The sequence below is a fragment of the Panthera leo genome, chromosome D2, assembly GCF_018350215.1.
Source record: "Panthera leo isolate Ple1 chromosome D2, P.leo_Ple1_pat1.1, whole genome shotgun sequence".
Taxonomy (NCBI): Eukaryota; Metazoa; Chordata; class Mammalia; order Carnivora; family Felidae; genus Panthera; species Panthera leo.
Genome location: NC_056689.1, coordinates 46,308,239 through 46,320,835, shown reverse-complemented (window position 1 = coordinate 46,320,835; position 12,597 = coordinate 46,308,239). Strand labels below are relative to the sequence as shown.

General features: G+C 47.0%; 1 protein-coding gene across 7 annotated transcripts in view; it reads right to left on the bottom strand.

Moving 5' to 3' along the window:
• WDFY4 (WDFY family member 4) overlaps window positions 1–12,597 on the bottom strand; it is a 309,530-nt gene that overhangs the window by 98,416 nt on the left and 198,517 nt on the right. For all 7 annotated transcript variants that reach the window (XM_042907733.1, XM_042907735.1, XM_042907734.1 and 4 more), the window contains 3 exons: window positions 12,383–12,589; window positions 10,557–10,608; window positions 7,656–7,822 (listed from right to left, as the gene is read on the bottom strand). In XM_042907733.1, coding sequence (XP_042763667.1) covers window positions 7,656–7,822; window positions 10,557–10,608; window positions 12,383–12,589 — 426 coding nt within the window. The remainder of the gene's footprint in view (window positions 1–7,655; window positions 7,823–10,556; window positions 10,609–12,382; window positions 12,590–12,597) is intronic.

The following is a 12,597-nucleotide window of genomic DNA, read 5'->3' as shown; positions in this document are numbered from 1 at the left end:
TATACCGCTTCTCACGTCACATGGAGCTGGTTGCAGAGAAATGTGTTTGTGGTTCTGGGAATCATTAATCAATGACGCAAGGGGAGCACAGAATAATCACAGTCCCAGGTATCGCTGGAAGTGGTCAGAGCTCCAATGTTCACATAAAGACAGAAGTTAAGCTGCTGCCACTCCGGAGCCCCAGCCCTGCCTGCTTCCCCTGGAGGCCCCTGGCAGGGGTGGGCCACCCAGAAGCCTGGAAAGAGGTCACAACCTAGAGAGTCTCCTGGACTGTTCTGGCAAAGCACTTCCGAGGGGGCAGGGCAGGGGGAAGCAGGGACTCACCGTGGGGCTGCCTGTCCGGCTTACATGATGGCTAGTTGACGGCCAGTGTTCCAGGTTTTCTGAGCACGGATGCATCGGCCACACACTCTTGTTGAGTGTGCTTTCTTAGAAATTTGGAAAAAATACAGGCCCAGAAGGTCTAACAGAGATGTCCGAGTCAGGGGAATACTTAGTTTACAGAGAACTCTTGCTACAAAATGTCTCAATACAGGCAGAAAGTAGCGGCCTGAAGAAATACTGAGGGTACCACTGCCCCTCCCCCTCCAAATATACACATGCACCTGCTCTGGGCAAACTTTGTATATTTTTGCTGGAACATATTCACAGGTCAAAGGTCAGTGCCACAAATCGTCCTTCCTCAAGGTCCAGTTCCCGCTCTTGACAAGCAGTAAACTGGACCCGAGGCTAGGGCATGAGCAGGCGGGCAGGATGGCACGTGCTTGGCCTGCTGTGTCCTGTGCGGAGATGCTGTGTGTGGTGAGGGACCTGGAGGCCTGCCCGCCTGGGCCAGTGTTAACCAGAAAGTTTACAAAAGAAACGCAAGAGGGCCTGGAGCCAACATCCGTGAGCCCCAGTACAGGAAGGTTGCTGAAGGGGAGGGCAGTGGGGAGTTTAGGGTAACTGGCTCGACACAGTGAGCTGGAAGAAAGCGGAAAACCACATGAATTTCGAATGACACAGATCTGCCATCAAATTCCAGCAATTTCAGCTGGCAGGCACATGAGGCCCGACTCTTGCCACCTGGGAAAGAGAAGTGAGGCAGCCACCCTCAGAGGCCCTGTGAGACGAGATGAGGTGCTGTGTAAAGGACACAGAGCAACGGCTCCAGACGTCCAGCCATAGCAATAAACAAAGAGCAGGAGGCAGCTCTGAGTCCAGTCGGAGCACTTGCCCTGTGCCAAGCTGCCCTCTTGGGCCCAAACTGTTGGCATCTGCCTCCTCGGTGGTGGGGGTGGATTTGCGGTGGAAGCCAGGCCCTGCTCAGCCATGTCTCACCTGCTCCCAGAGAGGCTCCACCGACCAGCCAGGCCCTGAGGGACCCGAGGGAAGACCCAGGTCATGGCTGCAGGCAGTCTGCCCGCTCTGAGAGCTACGTACATCCAGCTGGCTCCCTGTGGGCACCTCTTCACACAGCTGCACTCGCCAGTTCAGCAGACCTTTCCAGAGCACAAATCCTTCATGTCAGGAAAGGGAGGGACAAGGATAAATTCAAACGCATCCGTGCCTGTCAAGAACCCACCCACAGGAAGACTCAGAAATAGCGTCAGAGCCCTGAGATGAGGGGGTTCTGGCAGCAGAGTGAGCAGAGTGCTATGGGCATACACGGGACACCAGGACAGGTCCACCCAGGAGGCCTCGGCTACGGGGCAGTGGTGAGCAGGTGCGCGTGGGCCGTGAGGGCCTGGCTGGTGGACGTGTGGGACGGGAGGGGGGCAAGTCGGGGAGGGGGGGGGCGCATGCCCCCACAGCCCACCGGGGCCTGCTCCATGGAGAGCTCCTAGTGTAGACCTGACTCTACTCTTCTGCCCCAGGATGCTCTTGGGTTTCTGCAGCCTGCTTCCTCACGCTCCTTCCTGCCTCTTGCTTTAAATTTAAGGACTTGTTCCCCTCTCTCTCTGCCCCTCCCCCACTCATGGTCTGTCTCTCAAAAATACGTAAACACTAAAGAAAAATTTAAAAATAGGGGCGCCTGGGTGGCGCAGTCGGTTAAGCGTCCGACTTCAGCCAGGTCACCATCTCGCGGTCCGTGAGTTCGAGCCCCACATCAGGCTCTGGGCTGATGGCTCGGAGCCTGGAGCCTGTTTCCGATTCTGTGTCTCCCTCTCTCTCTGCCCCTCCCCCATTCATGCTCTGTCTCTCTCTGTCCCAAAAAAAAAAAAAAAAAGTTGAAAAAAAAAAGAAAAATTTAAAAATAAAATTAAAATAGGGGCGCCTGGGTGGCTCAGTTGGTTGAGCGTCTGACTTCGGCTCAGGTCATGATCTCACGGTTCATGGGTTCAAGCCCCGCTTTGGGCTCTGTGCTGACAGCTCAGAGCTTGGAGCCTGCTTCAGATGCTGTGTCTCCCTCTCTCTCTGCCCTCCCCCGCTTATGCTCTGTCTCGCTGTCTCTCAAAAATAAAAAATCATTAAAAAAATTTTTTAAAAGGGGCCCTGGTGGCTCAGTTGGTTGAGTGTCTGACTTCAGCTCAGGTCATGATCTCACAGTCTGGTCCATAGGTTCAAGCCCCGCGTCAGGCTCTGGGCTAACAGCTCAGAGCCTGGAGCCTGCTTCAGATTCTGTGTCTCCTTCTTTCTCTCTGCCCCTTCCCCTCTTGCACACTGTCTCTCTCTCTCAAAAATAAATAAACATTAAAAAAATTTTTTTAATTAAAAAATAAATAAATAAAAAATTTAGGAACTCACTCTGTTTCACCACATGCTAATCTATGCCCCAAACCCAGCAACTTCTCTCTTTCTCACAAAGTGTTGCATTTTGTGGTGGATTCAAAAAGTCCTCTGGGAGCCCCATCCCAATAGGCCTGGTCTCTCATGGGCTCTCCTCTGACTCTCTGCCTCATCTTCCACCATCTCAGCAGGACAGCAGCGCCACTCAGACCCCTTGAGTCTCGCATTGTGCCCAGTCACTCACACCTTGCCTCACAGGAGCATCCCAGGAGTCAGGCCATCTGGGGCCAGGTTTTCATAGGAGCACTTCGTTGTTGGCACTGACAGACCCTTTCCCACTTCCTCAAGGTCATGACTTAAGTACCGGGGTTTGCACCCCACACCTCCTTCCTTCTTGGAATGAGAGAACAAATCCTGAGGTAGTATTAAAAGAAGAGGAATGGGGCACCTGGGTGACTCAGTTGGTTGAGCATCTGATTTCGGTTCAGATCATGATCCCAGGGTTGTGGGATTGAACCCTCGTTGGGCTCCATGCTGAGTGTGGAACCTGCTTCAGATTCTCTCTCTCTCTCTCTCTCTCTCTCTCTCTGCCTCTCTTCCTGGCTCGCTCTCTCTCTCTCTCTCTCTCTCTCTCTCTCTCTCTCTTAACTATAAAAGGAGCAATGGTCTACAGTGATAACAGCAGATACAACCCACCTAGAGCTCCCTCTGCATGGAAAACAGAGTTTCAGGCAGGGGCACACAGTACACCTTTGATCTTTGATACAAACTGGTGAGTCAAGGAGTATAATCCCATTTAAAGATGGGATTAGGGATGAGGTCAGAAGTGATTCCACTACTTTATTCAAAGTCATTAGGCCTGTAAGTGGTGGAGACGGGGCTTAGTAAGGGGGTCAGTACGAAGTCTGCCTGTAGCCTCTGCCCCCCACTATCCTGCCTTTGGGAAGCCTGACCCTACGTGGCCCTGGCTGCTCTCCTCCCACACCTCCTTCTCCAGGGAGCAAGTGTGTCCAGTGTTTTGGTTCCAGTGATCCTGGAGAAACTCAGGCTGAATCGGAAAATAACCTCTCCTATAATTTACCAGGAAGCCAGGGGCAACAACATAACCCAGTGAAATGAATCAAAACAGCTTGAGAAAAGAACGAATGTCCAGATAATGGCAGGAATAACCTTGACTTTGCAGCTGCTCAGTCTTTGGTTCCAGGGAACTGACATTCATCTGGGCCCCCAGCCCCCAGGCTGTCCCCTCCAGGCAGGCCAGGGGATACGAAGTGCTAAGTGGAAAAGGGACTGCTCCTATTCTCAGCGCCTGCTGAGTTCGGCATGCTCCTGTCTACACAGCCTGGAGATCCCTGCTACCACAACAAGCCACGTGTGGCGCTTCTGACAGTTTCCTGCTGTGTGACATGGAGACCAAGAAAGACTGAAGTTTAAGTACAAGACAGGGGAGGGTGGGAGAACTGTCTCTTCCTGGTCTTGTCTTGCCTCTCAGGAGCTAGCAAAGTCAATTACCTGTGGGCCTCAGGCTTCCCCTCCCACCACCACCACCTCCAACAGGACCCCTGAGGGAAATGCCACTGGATAGGACAACCTGCAAAGACAAAACTCTCAGAGACCAAAACAGTTACCAACGTCATCCACCTGCTGCATAGACTGAGGCTAAGACTAGCTCTTGGCTATGATGATAAACTTCAGAACTTGCCCTCGGTGCAGCCCAGTTAGGGCTAGAACCATCAGGTTGGGCTTAGGAGGTATATGGGAGCCAGGCCACCTGCAGAGGCTCCCCTTGGTAGGTGAGGACACAGATTAGGTAGGCTATGGACCCTGAGTGATACTAACTGGCAGGCAGTTTTCCACAGCTGTCCCCCAAGAACCTTGTCCCCAATGCTCCCATCAGATGCTAATTTAGGTGCTGCTTGAAAAAAACCTGCAGATGAAATTAAGGTACAAATCAGAAGACTTTAAAATACAGAGATTATCCCAGATGATCTGATGGGTCCAGTGTTCTCCCCTTGGTGGCAGAAGAGGACGACAGAAGAGTTGGCCAGTGGTAGAGATGTGAAGGGAGAGGAAGGTAGGCGTAGATGAGGCAGAAAGGGGCCAGCAAGGTCCAAAGAGGAAGAGGACTGGACCTGCAGTAGCCAGTTTTGAAGATGGAGGAGGGGGCCACAAGGCAAGGGATGTGGGTGGCCTCTAGAAGCTGAGAATGACCCCTATCTGCCAGGCAGCAAAGAAACAGGGACCTCAGTCCTACAGAAGCATTGGACCAAGTTCTGCCAACACCCAGATGAACTTGAACATGGATTCATTTCCAGAACCTCTCAAAAGAAACGCAGCCTGGTCAACACCTTGCTTTCAGCTCTGTGCGACTCTAAACATTTAGAGAGCCATTGGAGCCGTGTTGTGCTGGGACTTTTGAGATAATAAACATGTGTTGCTTTAAGTCACTAAGTTTGTGGTAGTTTGTTATGGCGGCAACAGAAAATCAATGTACCAAGCAAAAGCAAAGCTTTGTTGTTGATCTGTTGTTAGCAAAACAAGGAAAATAACCAAATGGAGACATATGATCCAGTATTTTCTTTATCCTATGAAGAAAATAGGAGGGGATGGTTGGAACACGACATCTGCTTAATATACATCCTTCACTTCAGGGTTTCCCACTCTGACACTATAGACGTTCTGGACTGAATAATTATTTTCTAGTGGAAGGTGGGACTGTCCTGAGCAATTGTAGGATTGTTAGCGACAACCTTGGCCTCTGCCTACCAGAAACCAGAATCCTTCCCTACCAAATCATGAAACTGAAGATGTCTCCAGATATTGGTAAATATCCCCCTGGGGGTAAAGCTTCCCCCTGTTGAGAATCACCTCTTTATACAATCTTCTGAGGGCATAAGGCAAAGAAAAGTTTTGATAGAAAGCATTAATCTCCTAGCTGTTTTTCAACTGACAACACATTTCTCAAATATCCATTTCTCAAATGAACACAATACTAGAGTGATACATCCGAACTGTTATCAGCTGTTATCCTCAGCAGCTGGGATGTTATGAACACGTACACACACGTATATAAATGTATATGTGTCGAGGTACATGTTATGTATATATGTTTTGATTTCCACCTTTTTAAAATTTCACGACGTAGACACATACATTACTTCCACAGTCAAAATAAAATGAACATGAATTTAACAAATCTTCATTCATCAGCGTTTACTGAATGTCTACTCCAGGTATGCCTGAGGTTCGGTGCCCAGCAGTCCCTCTGTTAAAGAGGATCAGTGCAGTGAGAGAGGCAGATAGGTGAGGTGGGGAAGGTTAGTCTGTGTGCCAGGAGCAAGGGTAGGAGGTGATGCAGGGGGAAATGGAGGCTGCAAGTACTCCAGGTCCCAGAGTGGGGAGCGGTCAAGATCAACTTCAGAGAGTCAGCCACCAGGAGTCCAGTGGGTGGGGCACTGCAGGTGGATGAACCAGCATGAGCAAAGTCATGGTGGCAAGAGGTGTGATAAGGACTGCAAATGTGCTCCACGCCTGGAAGACTTGGGTTAAGCAAGTATAAGAAGGATGATGTTGTTATACGACTATGTTGGTTAAACTACACCCTGGACCACACCCTGACTGCTCCTCTGTTCTGTTGGCACATCTCCTTCACTTACATTCTGAATGGAAGTGTTGATGGGTAAGACTTGGAGACCCTTCACACACCCAACCTCTGGAGACAGAAGAGAGTTTGTCTCTAACAGGCCACCCTACATGTGCCCAGCTCTGAGCTAGTCTCTTTGCTTCCATTATCCCATGTAAACCTTACAAGGATTTTGTGAAATGATTGATCTACATTCCATATTAAAGATAAGGAAAACTGAGGCTCACAGAGGTGAGGTAACACGCACTTTAGTATGCTGCCAAGTTGGAATTTGAGCTCAGGTCTGTTTTACTCTAAGGCATAAGCTTCATTTTCCATACCTTTCTTAGACCTGGTTAAGAAGGGTCCTCCAGGGAGCACCTGGGTGGCCCAGTCGGTTAACTGTCCAACTTTGGCTCAGGTCATGATCTCATGGTCTGTGGGTTCAAGGCCCATGTCAGGCTCTGTGCTGACAGCTCAGAGCCTGGAGCCTGCTTCGGATTCTGTGTCTCCCTCTCTCTCTGCCCCTCCCCCACTTGTGCTCTGTCTCTCTGTCTCTGTGTCTGTCTCTGTCTCGCTCTCAAAAATAAATAAACATTAAAAAAATTAAAAAAGGGCCCTCCACTGGGTCCATACTTCAGGGATCCCTCTGGTCCTTGTCCAGTCATACCAAGGGGCCATGCCATGGGTCCCGCAAGCCCTTTCCCGGCATCCCAGACTATGGACTCCTCTGCTAACTGTCTAGCCTGGCTCCTGGCCCATGTGCTTATCGTCTCCATGTTCACCCTGCTAAGGAATGATGGGGATACAAGTATGCTTATCCCTGGGCCTGAGTGGTAGCCCAGGGGAGGCTGCCTGCAGGATGAGCAATCTAGACCCAGCTTGGACCTAGGGGCTGAGTGTCGCAACAGTTCCACACTCAATGTGGGATGGATCCCTCAAGGTGGCCAGACTGCAGGCAGGGAGCCAAGGTGCCGAACAACCAGATCGAGAATTCCAAATCTGAAACTGATCTTCCAGGTATTACAAAGGTCATTGTTGGAAGTTATTACAGCGTATTTCATAACAGCGTATTAGCTGAATTTATATCTTTTAAACTCTTGATGCAAGGTGTGTCAGTTTCTATTTGTACCCTTGCTCTGGTCCCACAAATTTAGGAGCGTGCCTGGTCTTTTTGCTCATTGTGTTTTGTTTTTTTGTTTTGTTTTGTTTTGCTTTGTTTTGTTTTACAGTGAAGAGAGCTATCAACTCCTGCGTGAATGAAGAAAGCTTGATCTCTCATGTTTGATAATCTTGGAAGAATAATTGTGATGGGCTATATTACCTTTTCATGATCGAGAAGCTCTTGTAAAATAACTTGTCTTTCCCGGCACAGTTCCAAGAAATCTTCAGAGTGCAGACTTTCGTGTAGGGCAGGGAAGAAGGTAAGCTGAGTGCAGTCCACCGCTACCTCATCTGTCTTGATCTCAGCTTCCTCTGATGTCAGCTCATCTGCAGCAGCATAAAGGGACACGTGTGTGTTTTTTTTTTAAACATTTATTTATTGTTGAGAGACAGAGAAAGACAGAGTGTGAGCAGGGAAGGGGCAGAGACAGAGGGAGACACAGAATCCAAAGCAAGCCCCAGGCTCTGGGATATCAGCACAGAGCCTGATGTGGGGCTCGAACCCACAAACCGTGAGATCACGACCTGAGCCGAAGTCAGACGCTTAACCGACTGAGCCACCCAGGTGCCCCAGGTCACACGTTTTTTGACGCAAGCCACCTGGCCTCACGAGGGATGGTGCACAGCTTGGGCCTGAGTTACCAAGAGAAACTCCAAGGTTTCAAGGCACAAGTGAGTGGTGGGACCTCAGCATGTGCCCCACTGTTTCTGAAAATGAACACCACCCCTCTGACCCTGTGGTGTGGTCAACACACCGTTAGGTTGATTCACTCTGGAAGGTGTGCCCAGGGCTGGCTGCTCTGTAGCTCCAGAGTGACCACAGGGCAACACTTCAAAATTCACCCTCATTAATCAGCAGAGCAGTTCCCTTGAGGGTCATCCAGAATCTGCTTTCTCTGAATTTCACTTCATTCACTCTTTGAAAAGAGTGAGTTTTTTTTTTTCTAATTATGGATGCACTGTGATCTTGGAAAATCCATGACATTGTGAGAATAAATTTTAAAAACTTGAGAAGTAAAACAAGTATCACTCAGGCACCCAGAAATAGTGCTAATAATAACAGCTCAGATGTAGTAAGCACTTCTTCTGTGCTGGATGCTTTTGATGACAGTTTTTTCATCTACTCCAAGTGGGTTGTAGATTCTATTTCCTTCTCCCTTTACAATCAGGGGAAAGTGAAAGGGGCTGATTACTTTGCTCAGGGTCATATGGCTACAAAGAACTAGAGGCAGAATCTGAACCACGTTTGTTCTCACTGTTCACAATTTCGGTTCTTTACTTCTAACACCTTTTCTGTACGTATATGTATATGCACAAACACATAATTTTTTGACATGATAGGAATTACGCTGCATTTACAACTTTCTTTCCTAGTATTATTTTTACTTGATTATCTCATGAGCACTTTCTTATTCCACTGAAAGTTCTTTGAAATCAACTAAAATGGCTGTGTAATATTCTATTGTGTGACTCTTTCATCATCACCTAATCCATCTCCAGTTTTTTGGAGATACAACTGGTTTCTATTTCTACTGTGAATGTGCTGTGCTGCGATCATGTGTGTGCACACCTTGACTTATTTCCTAAGCATGTACTGCTGGGCACAGATATTTGGGTGCCAGCTGAGCACATACTTACATAATTTCTGGATCCTGTTCCCCCACCCTGTCCCAGATGCCCACCTGCCTAGAACAGGCACACGGCACATGACTGCAAAGCTGTGGGGCTACTAGCCATTTTTGTGTGTGTGTGTGCTAAGCTGCTCACCTCTTTGAGCTCCTCTGCACCTGGGAGTCTCCCAACTAGAAGAATGAAAGTGTCTGCTGCTCACAATACCCACATAGGCTTTTCCCCAAGCAGGGAGAATGCTGTATAGATACAGGCACCCAGGAAAGCATAGGGGAGAACCAGAAGCCCTTTCTTCTTCTTCTCTGGCTGAACCCCCTACTGGGGGCAAGAATCTGCATTTCAGGACAAGGGGACGCCACAGCCCATGGCCATAGTCAACATCAGCGCATGCTTCCCACCACCACAATCTCTGCAGATACTCCCTCTGAAAGGGAACACAGGTAGACTATCATTGTGATCCTGGAGCTGTGGGGCTTGAGTTAAAGAGGAGAGAAGCAAATGGGCATTACAAGACTGTCCCAAGTCCTGTGTCACAGTGGGACCCCCAAATCAACCTGGGATCAAGGCCCAGCATCTTCACTTCCAGGCTTTGTTATTGTAGACTGGCAAGATAGCAAGCTCAATGCAAAATCCGGTCACTAAGGCACTGAGTGAGACAAGTTTGATCAGTGGTAGGAAGCTGTCATTTAATTAAGGACAGGACACACGCTGCAGCTGAGGAGACAATGAAACTCACAGACAGGGAGTGTTTGAAGCAAAAGGCAGGGTCTGGTAGAAACACAAAATCTGAAATAGAGTGTGTATGTCGGTGTGTGTCTGCGTGTGTATTCGTGTGTGTGTGTTTCAGTGTGTTCATGCCAAATGGGCTCTGAAAATAAACCCTGGATTTTCAGCAAACCAATTCAGCCAAATCCCTCCATGAGGATTATACAATTGAAGAGTCAGTATAAACATCAAAAACGATTCGAAGTATATATATATTTTTTAGCTTGGGAAATAATAGTGACTATTGCAGCTGGTTTTACAATCAGAGGATTCAGTTTAAAAAAATTTTAAATACCTCTTTTACCCATTTTTACTTTGAAGTATTTTCTTATTTTCCTCCTATGTGTTTTGGGTCACATACCGCACATGTATTAGTATTATTTAGGGACGCTTTTGAGGTTTCCCTGACATAGCAAATTGACAAGATAGTTCCCCTGAAAAAAATTTTATTGTTATAACTATAATATAAAATTCTTCCCCTACCAGAGTGTCAAGGTCTGGAATACTTTCCTCCTCATCCTGGAGAGCACAGTAATGCCAAGAGTCTTAGCATCGCCTACTTCAGACATAAGCATTTTCTTCCTCCAAAGTATTAATTTCATATTAAATAAAACCAAGAATTGGTTTGATGATTAATGAAAAACAGGTAAAATGATAAATGGAGTACCTTGGCTTTCAACATTTGTTTGAGACACATTGCTGTTTCTGTCTTGATTTTCCTGAAACAAAACAAGAGAATAGAGAAATTAAATCCTGAATACTACTATGGTGCCCCTCACCCCATTACACAGGTTCACATACACACATGCATGTGACCCCCTCAAATTACTCATATAGTCACAAGTCTTAGATGCAAGAAGGGAGGAATGCTAAATCCTAAAGGACCACAATAAAACGTAAGTATTAATGTTCCTGAGTCAAAGGGGAAAAAACCCACAATCTTCCATTAAGTAGGATTTACAGTAATTACCAAAGATGATGCCAAAATGGGATCAAATAGCATCTCAGATGTCTGTGATGTGGGCCACCCTGGAGAGGTGACCAGGCACAGGATCTGGGGCTAGGCAGCCTGAGAGGCCAGAGACCAGGTTTCACAGCCAGCCTTTGGCTTTGTCACTAGCACAGTGGACAGGATACTTATTTTTCTTGCCTCCACTTCCTAAGAAATGTATTGGGGGGAAAATACTATATAAAACCAGATGTTCATTGATAATACATTAAAAATTCAAGTGTCTGTACGTAAGAGAGGAATCACTGGGTTCCACTCCTGAAGCCAAGACTACACTGTATATTAACTAACTTGAATTTAAATTTAAAAAAATTCAAGTGTTTACTGAATGAATGAAATATAATTTTTTTTCGTTAATTTTTAGGAAGGATTTAAAGTGGATAAAAGATCCTGAGGTTACAGACTACAGAATAAACCCGACGTTGTATCTCAGGAGGAATGCAGAAGGAAATGTCTTGCATTCCACTGTTTGGAAGGCTGCCTTCTAGAATATCTTAAATCGGAATCCCTCAATGAAGACATGAGAGAACTATTAACAGATTTTTCCATATCCACTCCTAATCCAACTGGTTCCCCGTTCTTTAAAAGGCAGAACTGTCAGTCTGATGACACAGAATTCACGCTTCATCAAAGCAAACTCCCAGGGACCACCTAGATCCTGTTGCTTGGGAAACCAATGGCTCCAATGTTGTTTGGACTCCCTGGGTCACAGGTTCATGCTTGCAGAAATGGCTGAGTTCAAGATATTTCCACTGTAAAACTTGCTATGAGATTCGATTATGCAATAATGGCCATAGCAGGGCTGGTTACAACTGCTCCATTACAGATAACTTATGCAGACGATGGTCATGACTTAGCTCCTTCCAAACACTGATGCCCAGATTATTCCACTGGACTTTTGTGGATGTCAGCGTGGTACTGGGTCAGTGGTGTAGATATGAACCACTCAACTATTCATTCACTCACTCATTTTCTTATTTATTCAGGCTGTAGTTACAGCAGCCTTTCTATATACCTGGGAGGTTTAGTGATTCTTTTCTTCTTTTTTTCTATATTTTATTTTATTTTATTTTATTTTATTTTATTTTATTTTTTATTTCATTTCATTTCATTATTCTTTTTTTAATATGAAATTTATTGTCAAATTGGTTTCCATACAACACCCAGTGCTCATCCCAAAAGGTGCCCTCCTCAATACCCATCACCTGCCCTCCCCTCCCTCCCACCCCCATCAACCAAAGCATAAGATATTCTTAAAAACTGAGAACAAACTGAGGGTTTATTCTTTTCTTCTTTTAAATGGCATCAAGAATAAATTATAGCACTCTTACACTTAACTGCACATGATCTCTCCTACCTGCCCATGCCAAAGCATTCCCAAAGCACTCCTGGTGAAAACAGCATGAGAAGGAATAGCTCAGAAGACACTTCCCTACACATTTCCTGCTTGGAAGCATCCTTGTTTCACTGCATCTAACTCTTACCTTGAGCCTTTCTGGACTTAGGGCTTCCAGCGGAGACAAGCGTTTCACACGTTTCCTCATGCGAGCTGGTCCCTCTCTCCAGTCCAGTTCCCACCTGGAGCAAAGTGTGGCTTCTGTCGTTTGGCCCCACAAGCCCAGCTCCCCAAAAAGCTGCTCCTGAATCTTGGCCCAGGCATTGGCCGCCTTGATGTTGTTACATCTCCGTCTCTGGGAAG